The 21,186-nt window shown below is 39.7% G+C and overlaps 2 protein-coding genes across 2 annotated transcripts; one reads left to right on the top strand and one right to left on the bottom strand.

The window, feature by feature from the left end:
* The first annotated feature begins 3,857 nt into the window (after window positions 1-3,857).
* LOC128718405 (ras-associated and pleckstrin homology domains-containing protein 1-like) lies at window positions 3,858-7,454 on the top strand. The gene is made up of 3 exons (XM_053812031.1): window positions 3,858-3,878; window positions 6,372-6,703; window positions 6,773-7,454. The coding sequence occupies exons 1-3, from the start codon at window positions 3,858-3,860 to the stop codon at window positions 7,452-7,454; spliced, it is 1,035 nt and encodes a 344-aa protein (XP_053668006.1).
* A 4,163-nt stretch (window positions 7,455-11,617) lies between these two features.
* On the bottom strand, window positions 11,618-13,533 carry LOC128707909 (uncharacterized). Its single transcript, XM_053802865.1, has 3 exons — window positions 13,513-13,533; window positions 12,222-12,553; window positions 11,618-12,143 (listed from the first exon to the last, which is right to left on the bottom strand). Exons 1-3 carry the CDS (start codon window positions 13,531-13,533, stop codon window positions 11,618-11,620), a joined length of 879 nt encoding a protein of 292 aa, XP_053658840.1.
* Window positions 13,534-21,186: the final 7,653 nt, after the last annotated feature.

The following is a 21,186-nucleotide window of genomic DNA, read 5'->3' on the forward strand; positions in this document are numbered from 1 at the left end:
GGCCTTCGGCAGCTTCGACCGTGCAGGATGGACGGCTTTCCGGTTATAAGCTCGTCGCACAACCAGACACCTAACACCCCGTTCTGCAATCGAACTAGTTTAAATTGATAACATATCGTAAAGTGAGAGATGTTCGGTAGGGAAATAAAAAGCCAAACAACAACCAAAAAAATAACACATTCATTCTGATTTAGAACCGAGAACGAGACAAATGGCCCCAGTAAGAAGGGTAGCATCCTTTTCCACTCGCAATCGTTCACTTTTTCTCAAACGCTTGTGTATCCTGCCGTTGGTGCCTGGTAAGCTGATAAGCTGGTTTATATGATATCAGCGCACAGCTCGACGAAAATAGAATTTCGCTTTGATGATTTTAAGGAGGAAAAATCTGTTTTCTCTTTCTCCATCCCTCTCTCTCTCTCTCTCTCTCTCTCTCTCTCTCTTTCTCTCTTTCTCTCTCACTCTCTCTATCTCTCTCTCTCTCTCTCTCTCTCTCTCTCTGCTAAACCGATCGACATGTGCAAGGGATGCGGGCGTTTGCTCAAGAATCAAACAAGCAAGCCTAAATAACTGGTTCGAGCTGGTGCAAAAAAAATCGGAACCGGAATCTAGAACAACATAACAAGGCTATAACGAACTACATCACAGAGCTGAAGGCTCTAGCGTGTCGCACATATGTGAAAACATGTTCCTGTTCTGATGGAGAAAATTGACACAAATGCCTCTAGCGAACTCAAGACACAAGGAATGACACACGAACTACTACATTGTCTGTCTGTGAACCACTTTTGCAATAATATTGTTCGATGTTTTACTAATTAGCAATGAGAAGAGCTTGATTAGTTAATTTTTACATTTTTTGCTAATATCTTTTTGTCGGGAAGTTTCTAAGCTTAACTGCTGCATATATTTATTATACACATGATTATCAATTTCCTATCGTTCAAAAATATCTAATATTGATTTTAGATCGATTTCCGCAGCACAAAACAAAAAACGCCAATTTATGCAATTCGCAACACATCCCACGAGAATTTAGTTGTGCTCGATCAGTCAGGTTGGCTTGCTCTTCGAAAGCTTTTTTAATTAGATTTTAATTAGTATGAAGAAAAAAAACAGGTATTAAAATTAAATCAAAACGATACAATTTTTTGAGTATAACGAATCAGTTTTCTGTCCCAAGCATTTTTTTAATCAGTAGAACGACCAGGCTAGAATCAACTTATAGTCAGAAATAGTCGGAAAGTCAGATCTAGATACAGGGTGACGGTCTGGATGGGTTTTCGGCATTTGGCGCCGGCGCCACTACCAACTATACCACCACACCGCTCCGATTAAAAGATCCATTTCTGTTAATTATCTTAAATAAATTTCTACAATTGAACAATTTGCAAGTAATTATATTAAGAAAATACTACTACATTTACTATTTTTTTAAAGTTTTTTGTTTTAATTTTTTTTGCTTATAAGTAACTAGACATAATTTGAATCCAATTCACTAATTTATAGTACCACAATGAAAATGAGTGTTACTTGACTTCAAACATTAGTTTTTAATTGCACAAGCACGCTCTCATGGATTTGATTAAAGATCTGATGGTCGCCTTTTTAAATGAACTAATGGGTGTTGATGATTTTCGGCGAAACGTTTATTTTTAAATAATCCATCTTCTTCAGTGATTTCTGTGCTACGCACTGCTACTACATACGTAGTTTGCAATTACGATCGTTTGAAGGTAGCTAAACTACCTCGGTATCATCACCATCAACTGATATTCTGCGTTTCAGGCACCTACCATTACGATCAGAGCTTCCGACAGGCAAACAATTCGTCATCTTTGCAGTGATCCGCAACCCAATCCTTAAAACTCGGTATTTTGTCCAATGTGAGTTTCGTATACAATTGCACATGGATGTGTACATGCTGTCGAAAAAAAGTAATTGGAATGGGCAGGCGAAAATCGTGTCCCCCTGAATGGGATAACAGGCAAGCAGTGTCCCCCTTGATAGATAGTAAACAGGAGAGCTTGGGCAAACAGGAGAGATCCTGGAGAGATTCGATCAGTTTCGACCGCATCAACAACAACCATTACTCTGCACTCCATCCATTATAGCTCTGACCAGCCGCACTAGTTGCCCAAAGAATTTCCACTGCAGCATGTTCTTTCTTATACAATGCGGCGATAAACCGTATTCGTCAAAAATAAAACAAAGTTTCTTCCATTCCTCTGTCCGATACCATCGTCTACACTGTTGCCTGCTCCAACAACACCATATGTGTTTCGTTCAGATGATCATCGCAGCAATACTTTCGACTGTTGATCACTTCTCGCTCATCCGCATTATAACACATGGCGAATTCGAGAGTGTCTCGTTTCGTTTTCGTAATCAACATGTTGTAGAACTTCTCCGTATTAAGAAGAAGAAAGAGTTTACTCCTATTAACATAAGTGATGTATCAGTTGCACGTTCAAGCGATACTTTTTATCCAGGGGGGGTTATGTTTGCTGCCTTGCCAGTCATGTATAGTGCGACAAGCTGGAGTATTCATATTTAATTTGAAAATATGTCTACTGTGGTCATCTCCCTGGCAACGAGGTTAAAATCGATCCGAACTTCGTTATGAATCCTTAACGTTCTACAACGGCAAACCAAACACATCAATTCCCGTCATCACTTCGTTGTCACCTTCCAAAGAACTCACATTTATTTCATGCGAAATTGGAGACATCCGGTGTGTTTAATTTTCCGATCTTCGCTGCAAACTTCTCCTACCCGTTTTCCATTTCTTGACTGAAACAGTCGCAAGAATGAGAATTCGCGAAAGACAACGTACTCTGATGCATAATTCGTATTTTACGCTTTCCAGATTGTCGTCGTCCTGTTTCCGATGTGCCGCGATGGATGGAAAGCATAGAAAGATACCTTGCAAATCGGTTTTTTTAACACATTCAGCGAATATGCGACAGTTTGACGCCGGGGTTAACGCTGCCATTTCAAACAATCGAGATTCAAAGCATAAGAACCTGTCGAATCGTATTAGAATGCTAAATAAGGAAGGGTCAAAGCGAATGTAAAATAAAGATCGTTTAAAACAAAAACCAGAGGAAAAAAGCAACATCGAATAGCAAGTATAAGATGTAATAAAACAAAGCTTCATAAGACGAATGATGGAGATGGGATGAGAGGAGCTTTTATTTTACTTCTTTGCTTGATGATAAAAACAAGTTTTCGCTTTCATGCTTGTCTTCTTCCATTGGTTTGGTTTTACTTTGCGAATAGAAGGTGGGTTTAGTACTACGCGTCGGTCGTTCTAAATTAATAACATAAAGAAGATGGTCTTTGTCAGCGATAGATAACGCTCGAACTAACATATCAAGAGAACGAGAGTGGGATTGCAAATGCTATACGTTGAAACTGTGCCGCATGCAGTTCACCCGACCGGTCTCGTTTAAATAAGACCATCGGACACGGTACCAATCAGCAGCAGTTGTGTGCCAGAGGTTGAGTGACGCGGTTAAAGTTGAAAGGTGCCTTCTAACATCCAATCGTGCCGGGTCGCAGTTTCGCTTGACCACGACGACCGAACTGTGTGAAAGGATATTTGCTGCGCAATTCAGAAAGGAATTTACCTGGAAAATGATAGAAAAGTGATAGTGGAACCGATCTTGCTCGAGTCTAAGATCGTACAACGTATTTCTCCCAATCCAAGAGTGGAATAAATGTACATTTTAACGTGTAAAAAGTAGTGAAAGTTGCGAACAATCGCTAAGATTGTGTACAGTTAAGTGACCGAGCGATCTCTATGGTGTAGTATAACCTTTCAGTGATTATACATTATTTTACGAAAGAACATCAAAATGGTGAAATATTTTGTGATGGTAAGTAAAATTACCAACTTTAAGTGATCTGGTGATTCCTATGGTGGCAGTGCTGGGTTTTCATACAACAACATAAATACATCAAATAAATTCCGCCAAACTTTAGCTTAAAGTGCATCCCAAGCCCAAGAAGCCAAGCCTAACAGTAACAGTAGATATTCTACATGTGCTCGGTGCTATTATTTTTCGTGCTTCGTTTATTATTTGTGTTGCATCCCCCTTCAAGCGATCCTCAACTGCGTTCTGCAACAAAGAGCTTTTCCGTCATAATTGTTACGGTTCCTCCATGGTTGTTCCGCACACAAGGAGACAAGAATTCTTCTAAGCATTTTTCCTTTAGAACCCGGCTAAGACCGTTTCGTTAGACCCTTGGTGGTAGCAAAGGGCTCTGAATGTTTTCCATCCACCATCCCCTGGCATGTGACTTGATCGTGCTTGCCAGGTAAGTTTGACCGGGATTCTAACAGAGCTAATTGCGTTGTACAGTTTAAACCTAGAAGTGCGGTCTTGAAGTTGGTGAAGCTGCTCCAAGATCGGCAACATGGTGATTATTTGATCAGTGATTGATTTTCCGATTCGATATCCCTTCTGACAGTTTCTTGCTATCTCTTCTACGATTACGACAAGATAATCTTGTAGTATGAGGGAGAATATCTTGCAGGCCTCATTCAACACCGTAATACTACTGCTATTACTGCACCATAGCTTATCTTCCTTCTTGTACATGGGTGAGATGATACCAAGATTTTAATCACGAGGCATCGATTCACTATACCCACCTCAGTAATAATTGCAAGAATTTCGACTTCTAGTGCTGTACCTCCATTTTTGATCCGTTCGGCTACTATTCCGTCGGTGCCTGGTACTTTATTATTCTTGAGCCGACCTATGGCCTTTCGTGTTTAGTCAAGGTATGGTAAGGTGGCAGTAGCATGATGCCTACTGCTAGTGGATAGATTTGTAAATTTTCAATAATTCTAGATCCTTTAAAGAATCGTAGAAAGATCGTAACTGTTTAGATATTTATGAATCCAAAGGGTTTTATAAATCTTCAGAAATTCATGAATGGTCAGATACTTAGAGAGTCGAAACGTAACTCGAATGATTCTTCATTGAATTTCATTTATAAAAACTCCGTTAAATACAACCCTGGTTTATAGTCAAAGTTATGAAAACGTTTTTTTTTATTTTTAGGTTTTCGATAATTTAGTTTTAGTTTTAATTTTTTCAATAACATGATAATGAACTTGCGCACTATATTCGAAAGATATAATAAAGTCACAGAGCGCGACTGTGGTAATACAAAGAATGAAGTTAATGAGAAGTCACGCAAGAAAATGTGAATTTCCAATGCCCTGGAAAAAAAGAAGATAATCTGTTCTACTACAATGATAATTTGTAGATGCAGCTGACGTGAAGTTTGATGAGTTTGACAACGAAGCTCGGCAACAATGTTTGATTTTTGTAATTTATTGACTTGCTGTAAATAGTTGTAAAATTAAAATACGCACTGTACTCACAAAAAATCGTAGTACTAGCGCTAGCCACATAAAAAAGTTTGTAATATTGTTCAAAATGCCAAAGTACTTTTTTAAATATTAAATTATAATTCATATGAAGAAAATGTTGTTATCATGCAATATTGACAATTTTAATGATTAACAACCCTGTAGCAAAAATCATCATGCCTTCTCACTCTTACAAACTAACAACTAAATCTAACAAAGCAAAAAAATTTGCTGTTTTTTCCGCCGGAAATTAAAAGAGTGTAAAGATTGTAAAGAACACTCTAATGCTGAATGAGTCGAAATCGTGAGTATTCTACAAACTACTGGGCACCTCCATCGATCCCAGTTCTGTATACGCCTGCAATGATGAAGCATGACACCTTCTGGGTCTGGGACACCTTCTCCAGTCGATGGATGCAGCATGCGATGCAAAATGCCGTGTTGCTTGTGAATTTCAAGAGTTGATCAAGACTGCCTGTTGCATTACCGCAACAGACTTTTAGAATATTCGATTTAAGTATGCGCCTTCGACACCACAAGTTCTGTTAACACGTTTATTATCCTTTCACGAGGGTACACGAGGGTTAAAAAATTCACTTATGTTCAATTAGGAAAAAAAAGAGTTCGAATGAGCGCCGGCACGTGCTTATATCTTGTCGATCCTCGGTTGTCAACCCTGCCGCTCCAGTCATCGCTCCAACGCTGCTTCGGTCTCCTTCACGTTCTGCGAATCGACTGCGGTGCCCTCTGTGGAGAAATACCGCAACCTCGATCGGCTGGGTATAATAATCTCGGTCGGACTGTTTATAATTGTTAACCCTTTTCATTATCTGCAATATATCAAGTAACAGAATTTTCATTTTATTTTCCCACCACTAATCACTCAAATTAAACAAATCAAACGACGACACACAAATTACAACATGCATTGTAACCAATTATTTTGTTATAAACATTCTAATTGATGTATACCCCTATTTATCAGATGGCAACGGTTGTTGCAATCGCGCAAGCTCTAGACTCCGGGGAAGCGGGGATCGATGTGAAGATCAACGTGGAGAAGAATTCCAACTCGTACCTGAGTGGACGGCTATCACAAGGATCGTTCGTGTATGGGCTGAACGTGGATAAGCAGAAAGACAACCATTTCCAGCACAAAGTCAAGGGCCCGGATGATGTGACGTACGGTTGCTACGGGTTCGTCGATCCGGACGGTAAACCACATCTCGTGCACTACGTATCCGATCTCAAAGGATACCGTGTCGTACAACCGGACTCCGCCACCAAGATTTACGTCGCGCGTCTCGAGAGCAGCATGTAAGTAGATGATCAGTCCAGTGAATAGACCTGGATTATCTTAAAACATTTCTTCCATTCTTTTCTCAGAAACAACGTATATCAGGCACCACAGGAGAAGAACGTCCAGTGGAAGGATCTGTTCTTCCCGCCAGCCTGTAAGCAAGCGTTAAATGAAACGGAGCTAGACATCACATCGGCACCCACTACCACAACCACCACACCTCGTCCATTTGTGCCTAAAGAACGCGTGACACCAACCCCATCGCCTCCAACACCTGCCCCTGAAGAGGATACACCTCCCACCACCCCACGTCGTCCACCTGTAAAACCATCACCAACCCCGACGACCACAACACCTTCACCCTCAACACCTGAAGAGGAAATAGCACCCTCCACACGTCGTCCATCTTTGCCAAAATACCCCTTGACACCTAGACCATCGAAACCGCTGCCACCACCAAACGTGATAACAAACGATCCAGAGCCCAAGCCCAGCGATATGTGTTCGTCGGTTGTGCAGGCCCCACCGACCCAGCCCGCCTGCTCGAAGGTATGCGACGAGCTCAAGAACGAACTAGAGGACATTAAGGGGAAACTTAATACCCTGCTAGATACGTTGGCGGAGAAACCGAAAAGTGGAGCAGATGGTAGTGGTACCAAGTTTGCCTACTTCCCGGTCATGCTAAGTGATGGACTGCCAGATGGAGTGGATGCCAGCTCTTCCAAGTTTGTGTTCCCAGCGGCTCCACAACAGTGCGGTAATCAGTAACGCAGTAACATGTTCCCATTGGTTTTGTTAAACAAGGCATCATCTGCGTAAAAACCAAGTCATATGCCTATATGACTTAACTATCTGTCGTGTTTTGTTTGATATTTGGCAATAAAGCAGAAGCATTACGTTTCGTAACATTTGTCGTAAATTATTCATACTTAAATTATGACCGTTTGAATCAGCAAACGGTGCAGCAGAACATATGACAATTTCGTCCAAATATTTTTCGTCCTAGCTCTAAAGACGTCCTATTGCTTTGTGTTGGTTTTTGCAAACCGGTGCTATTGATTTTATTGATTGTAGTTAATGGTGTCAACAGTATTTCCCATGTTATAGTTATTGTTTACGATGAGGATATGTGGTGTGTGGCGGAATTATGCCATTTCTTCTCTGGAAAAAAAACCTTCTTTGGACTCTAACTGGACTGTTTACTATTCGTTAGATCGTTCAGTTCATGAGTTCAATTCTATTCCATTACATCAAATTACCATTTACTGAACATTGGTCCAACAGAATCGATCCAACGTTGATTTACCAGGGAAGCATTGCGGAACCTACGATAGCTGAATTTAAGTATACAGTGGAGTGCCAATTATCCGTGCTCATCGGGACTCGATGATTTCCGGATAATCGGATAACACGGAACAGGCACATCTCTTTTTTTGATAAGAAATAGTGTGTAATGTATCATGGGTAGGTCTTTTGTGGTGTATAATTTAATTATCTTGCCTGTTTTATTGTTAAAGAATCTGTAGTTGCTTTTTTGAGAATTTATTCTCTTTTTGGTTATCAAAATTTGGTCTTTCATTTCTCCTGTCATCGATGTTGAATAGAATATGTCAAATTTCCTTAGGAACTCTCATACGCAAGCTGCACGGATAATCAGACGCCCGGGTAAATGACACAAGGGTAATCGGCGCTTCACTGTATTATAAGCTGCTACTGGAGATGTTCCGCGCAAGGAACGAGAGATAATTCAAGGTCAGGATATGAACATGCGTTCAAAAGAGCTGTGCTTTAATAACTTTCAGTCTTCAGTCCCTCACGGGTATACGGGGGCCACTAGAAAAGCTTGTAGTGTGCGCTAATGGATGATACATTAATAAATAAATAAACACACATCAATTGCATTGAAGAGAGAGAGATCGAGAAAAACAATTGACTTAATTCATCCACTTCCCACATGCTCTACCATCATGACAGATAAAGTTACTGCGAGAAACTTGAAAAATCTTAGGATAATTCTGGAGATGCATAACAATGGAGACGCTAGGGATGATTCTGAAGGTGTATGCCTGAAAAACACATTCTGCCTTCGCATTATCAGTAATTACGGAATGACTAGTGAGCAATAGCTTTCTAAATGTTTTCTAAATGTCTTTGTTTATGCAAAATAACACCGCAATATACATCAACTGCGAGGCCGGTTATTATTGCTGAGAAAGAAAACTTATCCGGAATCCGCAAATACGTTCAGTCTTGTACCAAAATTATAAAACCTTAAGGGCAATCATTGAAATTTGCCAGAGTTTTACTGATCGAAGTACATGGCAGTACAGCAGCGCTGCAAGAAAAGTATCGTTATGCAACAATAAAAACAGTCCTGTTCAACGAATTTGAGTTGACGATCTATAAACGAGACACTGAAACGCGCTACTGCACGCATTCTGTATAGCAAAACATTCATGTGTTGGATTTGCAAACATCGAACATCAACAACTGCCCCAACCCAAGCTTAGATAAGAAAGCTGCAAAACTTAATTCGCCTAAATGTAGGCTTACTGATTACACTCCACCGAACACAGTTTCTATCGACACTACCGCACCATTGGTATTCAGCACGGCGGTACCCAAGGGACAAAAAGCAAAGATATTATAACGACTTCTCGCTTTTTCTTCGCCATCTCTCGCTCTATCTGAAAGTATATTGCCGTTCGTGTTCTGCGATGAGCAACTTTATTGATGGGATGGTGTCAGTGTAGGCCGAGGAAGGAAAACCGAGAAAGAGTTTAATTTATCGTAGCGACAAAGTGACATTCGCAACGATCATAGAAACAGCTAATATTCTAACAGTGTGGCAGATTCAAGAAAATTAACAATGGTTCCTAAGAAGTGAATAAAAATGTTCGGGAATGTTAGGGTTAATCTTGTTCCAAGGAATATTGTAAAGCTTGTCTTTCACCATTTTATGAATTAAGATAAAGTAATTACAATATTGTTTGACTGTTTAATCAATTTTGAATAAGCTGTATTAAAAATTAATGAAATTTTTCACTCTCATTTTTTCAAATATTTTTTTTCCGAAATTTGTACACTGCAAAACACTACATAAACAATCAAAATTCCTGGCACTAAAAACACTGTTTTAATTATCATCTAATTCCATTAAAAAAAGATAGGCCATGTGGCTTAAGAATTGTAGCATTTTAAAAAGAAAAGTGTATTTTTGTGTATGAAATTTCATGCGCTGCGATTCGTACAATCGGTTAAGACGAATGTTCAAGAAATGAAAGCGACGACGTGATTATAAAAATCAACCAATCCAACAGATCTGAACTACTTTAAACTACTGCTTTCAAACACTTTTTGAACAAAACACTCTGAAACACTGAAACACTTTTTGTCTGAAACACTTTTTCAGACTTTAAAAACAAAACAAAATCGAAATTTGTCTCAATCTGCACCAGAGTCAAAACAACTGCAACATGCACCCGTTGCTGTCTATGGGGCAAAACATACTTTATGTTAGAAAGCTTAAACTTTAATACGGTATCTGTTGAATAATCCTGGTAACATGTTTGATAATACTAAAGAGATTCATATTTTGACATAGTATTTTGACATAAAGAATGATAATAGTATCATTCTTGCAGAACTAAAGTTAAAGCAAAATCTTTTAAAGTTTAATAATTTAATTGTGAATTCAAATCATTTAAAACAATATCCAAACATAGTTGTTAAAATGATCCAATACTAAATTTTCGTAAATTCGGACATCAAAATGTTAAAAGCATGTGTAACTTATCCTCGAAATGTTAATTTTAATCGTTGTTTCAAGATGTAAAACAAATCAAATCAGTACACACTTTCACATTCACTCAGCGACTGCGATCAAAGTAAAAGAAAATAACGAAAAAGAACCATTGCATAAAGACGGGTTTTTATAAATTGAATATTTTACATGTTATTCGAAATACACAAACATATTAAGCTTATGCGATACTTTTCTTAAATTTTTGAATACATTTTTTTTTGCATGCGGGAAATATGGTCTAACATTCAGTTCAGGCCTGGTAGAAAACTGCTTTGTTTTGATATTCTTCGAACAGCTGATCAAAGCTCTCATTAGAAAATCAAACTAACCCTCTATTCGTAGAATAACTTGGATTGCCAGTTTGTTTGAGAAGCTGACAGCGGATAAATTTCCAAACGTCAAAACGGATATAGAAAAACTAGCTTAAAGTATGAACTGGCTCTATGATTTTGAGCTCCTGAGTTTTTTAGGTCTTGGGATGGGTGGAGTTCCAAATTTCAACTCAGAATTCTGATTTCTGTACTGATCACGGTGTGTTCGAAAATTAACTGGGTAGAACACCTTAAGTTACGTAGGAAAGAGTCAATCAGTAGTCTTTGGAGTTCAGGTATGATTTATGTAAGAATATCGTCACCGATTTCTTACTCATCAGCCCTTGAAACAAATCCATTTATGATGCCATTTAAGACAAGCATAACCACCTGAACTTGTGTATAAAGTAATTAAAAAGGAGAATCTCCTTATGCTTGTGGCTTTTATTTGTAACTCCTTTGTTTTGAACAATCATGAAAATATGATAAACCATGCTGCATATTCGGTTCAATATGAGTATGCTTTAAAAGCTTTGTCATAAAGAAAACTAAAATTTAGCTTTAAAACTAACAAATTATTACTTTACAAAGCATTTAACCAAAACAAAAAGACTTTTCCAATATTCAACCGAAAAAATAACTAAGCATCAACGGTTCAAAAGTATACATTCTTCTTTATTATCAAATATCTTACAAAGCAAAACTCGCACAACTTAACGCTAAGCCCTAACATATAATCATATGACTCGAATTCACACAGACAACTAACACCTTTATGCCTCGCTTAACAAAACAAAAGGTAACACCTTACTGACTTACTGATTGCCGCACTGTTGCGGAACCGCTGGGAACACAAACTTGGAAGAGCTGGCATCCACTCCGTCCGGCAGTCCATCACTCAACATGACCGGGAAGTAGGCAAACTTGGTACCGTCACCACCTGCCTTACCCTTCGGCTTTTCCGCCAGCGTATCGAGCAGCTTATTCAGCTTCGCCTTAATGTCCTCTAGTTCGCCCTTCAGATCGTCACACACCTTAGAGCAGGCGGGCTGTGGTGCAAGATCTGCCGGTGGGGCCTGTACAACCGACGGACACAAATTGCTGGAAGCGGTGAACTCTGGCTCTGGAGCAGCTGGTGGTGGTGGCGGCGGCAGGGCAGGTGTAACGCGGCGTGGTGTCGGTGGTGGACGACGTGTGGTGGATGGAGCACGGGGTGCCGGTCGTGGTGTGGTTGGTGGAGCAGATACCTTCGTTTCGGTGTACAGCTGCTTGCAGGCCGGCGGGAAGAACAGATCCTTCCACTGGACGTTCTTCTCCTGCGATGCCTGATACACGTTGTTTCTGTGGATGTTGGCCGATATTATAAGATCATGCGAGGTCTTCAAACGGAATAAAGACAAAATCGTTGCAAATACTTACATGCTACGCTCAAGACGCGAGATGTAGATCTTGGTGGCAGATTCCGGAGGTACAATGCGGTATCCTTTGAGATCCGATACGTAGTGCACGAGATGTGGTTTACCGTCCGGATCGACGAACCCGTAGCAACCGTACGTCACATCATCCGGGCCCTTGACTTTGTGCTGGAAATGGTTATCTTTCTGCTTCACCACGTCCAATCCATACTCGAACGATCCTTGTGGTAGCCGTCCACTCAGGTACGAGTTGGAGTTCTTCTCCACGTTGATCTTCACATCGATGCCCTCGTCACCGTAGTGAAGTGCTTGCGCGACTGCAACAACCGTTGCCAACTGCGTAACGGAGATACATCAAAGAAAAAGTTTATGAGAAATCACTTTACTGCAACATTCATTTTGAAAAATTATATTGAAAAGTTAGTTCAAAAAACAAGATAGACATTAAAACACATTGGGAAAAAACTATCGCCTTGCTGTCACTGCACAACCTTGATCCAATTCTAGCAACATTCCGATCGGTGCAACGGTTGCGCTGTTTCACCAACCTTGACAAGCAGCTTTGGATATCTTATCTGCTTCAAACGACCGTTTAAGGTGTCCCACACGCGACATTCCACACCACATTGGCCATGTTTTGTGGAAGCTAATCTCACCACGTCATGGTGATGCGTAAAGTGAGTTATGTAATCTCTTTCCCACTACTTCTACACGCTCTTCCACCATTCTCACGGAACCTTACGCGAACACGAGTAAAGATATCCTTCGATACCACATGATGCAGATCGATGCGATGGGAAATGGATGGTTTATCGTTCCGTTTTATCGCATTAGAAGATTATATTCTCGTTAATATGATTTACATCTAAATCGGATCTTTAAACGGTGCTTGTGGTGCTACGTCGTTGCATGTGTGTACAGCACTGGGGTCGTGTTTCGCAATGGAAGCGATGGAGGTGCCCAGTAGCTTGTAGAATGTGCATGATTTCAATTCACTAAGCATCACAGCTTACTTTATCAAAAAATGTTCAAAAATGACAAGATAACAGAAAACCCTTCATATAAAAAAAACCGTAAAAACATCCGTTTAAAAATTTTGAATACTCCTATTTCTTGTCGTCAAATGTTTCAAATGTATGAAATTATTTCTATTTAGTAAAGGCTTCCTTAATTTCCTGAACTCGATTAAATAGATTCTTCCACAGTTCAATCCTATCAAAGAATTTATACAATCTGTCGAACAATTTATCACAAAAAAGAATGTCAAATTATCAATAGTACTTTGCTGTACTTACCAGCACGAAATATTTCATCATTTTTTATAAATTATTATAAAACAATGTTATCACAAAAAACAACTATTGCACTAAACCAAACCAGCCGACGCTTCACTTAACTTCCTGAACTTCCTTATTGTGCACAACTTAACCCTGCTTCTTCACCGATTAGATTTTTGTTTATTCCACTCGTGCAACGATTTGCAACAAAACGTTACTCAATCTTTGACTCGTATAGGATCAATTTTCGCGATAAGTTCGTGGTTTTCCTTTTTTTTTCTTCGGTTTCTCTGTAAATATCCTTTCACAGATCTGCTCGTCGTGTTCAATCAAAACTACGCCCCGGTACGATCGGACGTTGGACTGCGCGTTTTGACTTTAACCGCGTTACTCAACTTCTGGCACACAACTGCTGCTGATCGGTACCGCGTCCGATGGTCTTATTTAAACGACTCCGCATCCACCTTCGGTAACCGGGTGGACAGCATCCGGCATCGTTTCGACGCAAAACATATGCAATCCCACTCTCGCCCCTCTCTTCAGTGCGTCCGAGCGTTATCTATCGCTGACAAAACCCACCTTCTACTCGCAAAACAAAATCAAACACACGAAAGCAGAATCGACGGAGCAAAATAAAAAATAAACAAACCAACCCGAATATCACCAAAACCGGAGCGAACCAGCGAATCAGGCATGAAAGCGAAAACCTGTTTTCATCTCTCACGAAAAAAGAGCAACAACCAAAAGCTCATCCCATCCCATTTCTACCATTGCGCGGGCGAAAGATCTTCCTCGCCTGTCTTTTGGCGCATTGTTTTTGTTTACATCTTTCCCTTCGCATATTATTTCCATGCTTTTTTTTAATTCACTTTTTGTTTTGCACAATCTTCATTTCGCGTTTGTTTTTACCTGCTCCTCACTTAACATACCGATACAATTCAACGGATTCTTATGATTTGAGTCTGGAGTTTTTTTGTTTTTGGTTTTTGAAAGGCAAGTCAACCACGGCGTCGAACTGTCGCATATTCCCGGAACGCTACAATCGATTTGCAAGTTTTCCTTTTTTAGTCATTTCGTACCGCGCTTTCGCGGCACATCGGAAACCGGACCAAAACAAATCCGGGAAACCTTAGAATAACAATTTGGCAAATACGCACGCGTTTTCTTTCGCCCATTCTTATTCCTACCGACGGTGTCTAAAAATGGACAACAGGCAGAAACGATCGGGGTAGAGAAAACCTACGGAAAGTCCACGATTGCGATCGCTGCTGCGGCACTCCGGATGTTTCCAATTTCGCACGAAACAAATGTGAACTCTTTGGACCGCGGACGGTGATAAATAAACGATGACGGGGATCAAGTTTGCTTTCCCGTTCTAGAACATTACGGCACTGTTTGGCAGTTTATGTGTGTTTGAAAAACACCAATCCTGGTAAACAAAATTCCAAAAGCATATCAACGCTTTATTGAATACGTCAATGTTTTCTTCAGAGGTGGGATAAATATTTGAATTAATTCGGCAATTGGGACATATATAGAATTGTGATTCATCGATTTCTCTTCATTTCGTATCTCTGATATACTGCCAATATTGAAATACTATAGCATAATTAAATTATTCTAGGAATGAAATAGTTGTAGGTTGACTAAAAGCTTCGTTATATGAAACATGTTTTCGATACTTTCTCCATATCTAGAATAGTTATAATTTTGCGTCTAGAATTATTTATGCATTGGTAACGCGCCTAGTATTATCGAATTATAAACCAAAATGTAAGAGAAAATTATGTTGGAATAACTAATTTTCATGTGAATTGGTTTGTATTAAACCCAATCAGAATCGAATTCTTCAAAAATTTTGGGATAAACTAAAACAACATAAAGTAGACGAAATAACTGAATTTTAACGCAAATATACGCGAATAATTCATAATCCTAGTGATAGTCACCAATAGTAAATAAAACTCTAAACCATTCATTATTGTGAATTTTTAATAAGTCTTCGAATTTTCAAGCTATCGACGATTAACCATTCCTATTTTTTGGAAACCCAGATCTGATTGTTCTATCAACTGATAATAAGTTGATAAAAAAATTATAACAATTTAATATCTTAAATAATGAATACCAACTATTCCACTACAAACATATACTGTTAGCAACTGTCACAACTGTTTCCTATTTAACAGTGTACCATTGGTAAAGCATTTTGGAGTATGGCTCAATATTGGTCTCAACTTAACGCCTGATATAAGAATTATCATGGGGAATGACTTCTGCCGTCTGGAATTCTACCTTTCACCTTCCGTATTTCGTTCCAAATTCAAATCATCTCTTTATTCTTAACTACTGTCTCAGTCAACTTTGCTTAGTTTTAATCTTAATTTTTAAATAGCAATCTAACGGATAAATAAGTTTGCTTATCAAGATGTTTGGCAGATATTTTTTATTCTTTCAGCTGTTCTTCCCATAAATAAAAAACAAAAAACGTCAAAGTATCCTTACAGTTATAAGTAACACAATCTGTGGTACAATCCACATTAATTTAGATATATTTCCTTCTCCGATCAATGGAAAGGCAACTTCTGACGGATTTACTCAAACGAGTCATTAAACAGACATGTACTAATCAACACGAATAATATTAATAACAATAATAATAACAATAAAGTGTGCGAACTGTCTCAACAAGCGGAACTGTACTGCAAATAATAAATCCTTGAAGCAAAATTGCATAATTCCAGGCGCAATGAACTCTAGGTACATTTTAAAGCAGACATTCTTAAAAACTGCAGTTATTTGCGATAGTATGTTTAGTTTAAACTTGTTTCATCTACTTCTTTTTCATTACCGTCACAACAGCTTTGGTAAGTTTAGGTTTCATATTTCTGGTTTGGCAATATTTATTATTTATTATATTGTTAAGATCTAAACTCGCTTTAAAATTCACGGTTTTAGACCACAATGTAATAGAAAGCGAATTAAATTATTGTTTCCTATAAGTTTCCGGTTGCTAATCAGTTTACCTGCTCCTACACACATCAATCATCGTACCGTTTAAGAAAACCACTCTATTAACCTATCAAACTGGATAATAATCACCCCCTCTAATGACCGCTAATGATGCAGACAAGAACTTCAACCGGGGACGATGTCGCCGAAAAAGGCGTTTGGTTTGTGAACCAATAAAATACATTATCATTATGTAGCATCTCGATCGCCCCGAAAGGTCGTGCTAGCGTGGTTTTGCGCCTATAAACTTTACGTTTATTAGCACGCTGCTGTTGTTTTGAGGCACTGATTAGTATACACATTTCGTTCCCAAGTACCGACGGACTCAACCCTGACACCTTCGAACGTGGTATCCCGGTGCAAGGACGAAAGAATTTTATGGTGAAAATTATGAGCTTGCCGCGAAAGCTCTCACGGCGCACCATCCGTTGACATTTTGCAACCATCTCAAGGATAGTAAATCTTCGTACTAGCATCACTAACGACCTGTACAAGTTCAAATCTAGCATGTGCGTTATAAGTAACGACATGTCGTTCGCAACTCAAGCGACAGTTCGAAATCCTTCGCCAATACAAATCGTTTGATAGCCAAATCGATTCGGACATTTATTTGTCTGCATTTTATTCAACAGCACAAGATTTGGTGCGTTGGTGTTTTTGAAACACGAAAACTTCTTCTGTGACTCAGTTTTGGGTACGATTTCCGAGTTCGATGGAGGATCCGAAATTGACACAAAAACAACAGCTCCACCTGCATTCATTCCTGATTACTCACCCTCAACCGGAGGATGCAATCGGGGTTCTAAAACGGATTACGACGTCCAGTTTTGACATTTAAGATGGTTTCCACTCTCGATTAGGTTTCGTTTTGGCAACTCTATCAACGTGTTCTCATAAAATAAATCCTCCCATAGACGCTACTTAGCCTAAACTGGCGTTAAATCTCAGGCTCGTTCTCGCCCGACCAGACAACTGCTTGTATGAAACGATGAGCCAAAGCGGTGATTTTACGATCAAACATCATTTACAACCCTGTGTTGAAAGTGTGAAACGAACGAGGTAGTGGAACGGACGAACGAACGGACATCTAAATCATATAATCCGTTGTAGCATTTGAATGCTGACTGCTGGTGCTAGAGCCTGAAATATAATCGACAAGCTGCATCTTGGAGATTCTCGAGATCACACTGAGTTAGAGACTATTAAATGTCAGCCCATTCATCTTCCCAGCAGCTCTCATCAGTTGGCTTTGTCCGTTGTTGATGTCCCAGGAAGTCATTACAGTACCCTCCCGATGCGTGAGGTTCAGACCAGCAGCAATAATTAAACGTTTTCAACCTTTTGGTGACCGCAACCAAAGAACAAAAAAGTACCAAGATCATTTTAACCATCCCGAGTAATATTTCTTCGCTTTTAAAAAGATTTCAGTTACTTCGGCACTCGAGTTTCGGGAACATTCACTTGGAAAATTTGGCTGCCATAAAATCAACTTGTTCTTTACGATTCCTATTCCGGTTTTTATTTTCTGAGTCGTGTGATCTGTTTTTAGCAACTGCGGTGAGTGTGGCGCCATGATAACAGACGATTCGACTACCTTTAATTTCTCTTCTTTCGGTTTCGGCAACCGATTGGCGTCACGGGAGCAATAAAATCGTGCCGATACCGACCACAACCACCGCACCGTCATGGTTGCACCCGTAACGGCGAGTTAATTGGGTCCATCGCAAGGATAGTTTATGGCCCGTATGGGCGACAGACAAACATGGTCCAAGACGGAACTCACTAATCTTGCCTGGGGGCGTCACTGTTGATAACAGAATTTGCCAGAAGGAAGATGGTTATTTAGACGATCGTTTGGACAGTGCTTTGCATTCTGATGAGAAGTTTTGCTCTTCCTAGACCCTGGGGCTACCATTAGGGAAGTTTGCAAGCGGCATTACGGTAACATTTAGCATCGTTCCACGATGGAAGTTGTTTGACAATGTGCCGCCATTTCTAGGAACATAGAAATGCTAACATTCACACCCATTCCACTAGTTCGACACATCGTTCAATCTTAATTCAGTTTAAGTGCAAGGTCTCATGCCACATGTTGAAACATTAAGCAACAAAAGCCCTTTAGTTCGTATCCATTCGTTGCACCATTATTGCAACAATCTTGTGTAAAAAAAAGCCCTGACCATCGGAGGAGCATCAGTTGGACCCTTTACCTCCACAAAGGGCCGTGTACCGGAGATGCAGTTGCATAACGCGAATGACTTCTAGCGCATCAAGGGCAGCAACATTAGCATAAGCGCTTCCTACGGATCATCCAATGTGCGATCAACACCAGCATCACTGCATCCCTAGTGACGTGGCCGGTAAGCATCCCATAGACCAGAAAACCGGAGGATTGCTGTAAGGGAGGTAGTTTATCGTTTCGTTTCGTTTTCTATTCGTTCACCAAACCGGTTGCATCCAACAAAAAGTTAAAGCATCGAAGAAGCTCCCGATTACGGCCGTTGACAACGACGACGACCTTGTGACGGCATTTCTCGGTCAATATTCGCTTTTCGGCAAAGCGCTGAAACGAGAAAGATGCCTTGTTCGGGGAAATAGATCGCACCATTAACATGGAGTCCATTTGTACAGCTGTCGGATAGTTGGGAACTGTATCGCATAGCTTGATTTTGACAGGACTGTTTGATCGCGGACAGGTTCATTTGTTTGTTAACGTTCTAGTGATTTCATGTAATAATAATGACTCATCACGACACATTTTGTTGTTCTTTTTTTATATACTTAGATGGTTTCGTTTTCAATTGAATGTGTTGTTCTCGTTTTAATTACATCACAAAATGACTTTAAGAAAAAACTTCTTTATTTCAAATGACCATATATATTTGTCGACTTACATATACTACAGTCATTGTGAGATTGGGAATCCTTAAAGAGTTAATACAGATAAATAACAGTCAAATAACATCAAATTCAGAATTGATAGCCGTTACTAAACTTGACAAAAAAGAAAAAAAAATTAACAAAAACTGCAAATAGGACAAACAATTTCACACTGTTGAGGAAAATTATACCTTTTCATATATGTGTATGTGTATATATGTATATATGTGTATAGTGCTGTGGACCGTCAACTTTAGAAGGAAAATGTGGAACTATTTTTTGCCGAATTATTAAAGATTGTGAAATTAAAATGTCAACAATTATCCAGCTAACTGAACCAGAGGCAAGGTTCAATAATAAAAAAAATACGTTCAGTGTGTCTTCAACAATGAAATAGATCAGAACTGTCAAAAAGATAATCTAAAACAGCTGATCGTATAACAACGGCATGGTGTGTTAGGACCAATTTGTAAATTAATTATGTAAGCTGAAGAATTGTTTTATATATGTATATAAAAAAAAATTGCCGTATGTCCCATGAAATGAAATCAAGTGTAGTAAAAATTAAAACACTAATGAAACTGCTAGCAACTGTTCCTACAGGTTTGGCATATTTCATATTCAATAATTCTTTAATTATTTCGTTAAGTAAATCTATTCCTTCCTCCCTCACAGCTTAGCAATGTTGTGTAATTTCTGTCATACCTACTTTCTTAATCAAACTTCAGCGGAATCATTGGCATTTTGTTTTAAATCTACCATGTTACATAAGGTTAGCTGGATTGAAATAAATGCTTTTGAGGGCAAACTTTATAATCATTCATTATAATTTCAAGCATCTTTTTCATTCTCGATCTTAGAACTGGTTTTCCATCCATTAGATTGAAATTTTATTGTTCGCTGATTAGTCTCAAGTGTGGAGCCTATTGCTTGCACGTTTCTAATTCCTATACGATTATTGCTGCGAGGCGTCAAGCTACAGACAACATAGTGACGCCAAAGGTCTTCGATGTGAGCTTAAAGGTCCCCACTGTCCGGAAAACCGTATCTTCTGCACCATCGGCCAAACCAAATCGTCATCGATCGAGGCGCGAAAGAAAAGGAAAAGGAGCGCTCAAACGAAACGTGCCAGTAGCAAATGTGCAATAACAAATTCCAATGCAAATTCGATTGCCGACAACATTATCTTCACTGCGTAGCATCGTCGTCGAGATTGACCTCAGCGCATATAATCAATGCGGGGGAGGCAAAAGGGGAAGGGTTGAGGGGAGGAGTTCGATCGTCTGATATGCTATGAACACCCGCACATTGTCATGATAGGCCGCCAGCTGGGAAGGAAATTAACAACACACAAACAAACCAAAAACACGCTCCAAACTCAGCAAGTTCGAGGACCGCACTGACCGCGAAAGTGCATGGCCGTCAAGGATTTGCGACAGCAATACACCGTCCTGCTATCGAAATCAATCCAATGGCGGCCCAGCTTTGGCGAGGTCAATGGTTGAATAATTTATTGGCTCTGCCGGACCGGAAGATTCCTTCGGGAAAAAAGCGCCCCAAAAAAATTCATCAGTTCGACATCTCGGCCACTCTCACCCGCGCTTTATCTTTCGCCACCCTCGCAACACCACGCTTTAAATGCGGACGATTTGTGACGCAGCCATGTTTAGCGCCACATCGATTATGGTAACGGCCAGGCAAACAATGGCAATGCCAAATGCATTAAAATCGTTAATTTATCTGCACGGCTTTTCGGTAAACGGCCACGGTAGCGCCACTGCTGAGGTCGTGCAAGCGAGG

The sequence above is a fragment of the Anopheles marshallii genome, chromosome 2 (assembly GCF_943734725.1).
Source record: "Anopheles marshallii chromosome 2, idAnoMarsDA_429_01, whole genome shotgun sequence".
Taxonomy (NCBI): Eukaryota; Metazoa; Arthropoda; class Insecta; order Diptera; family Culicidae; genus Anopheles; species Anopheles marshallii.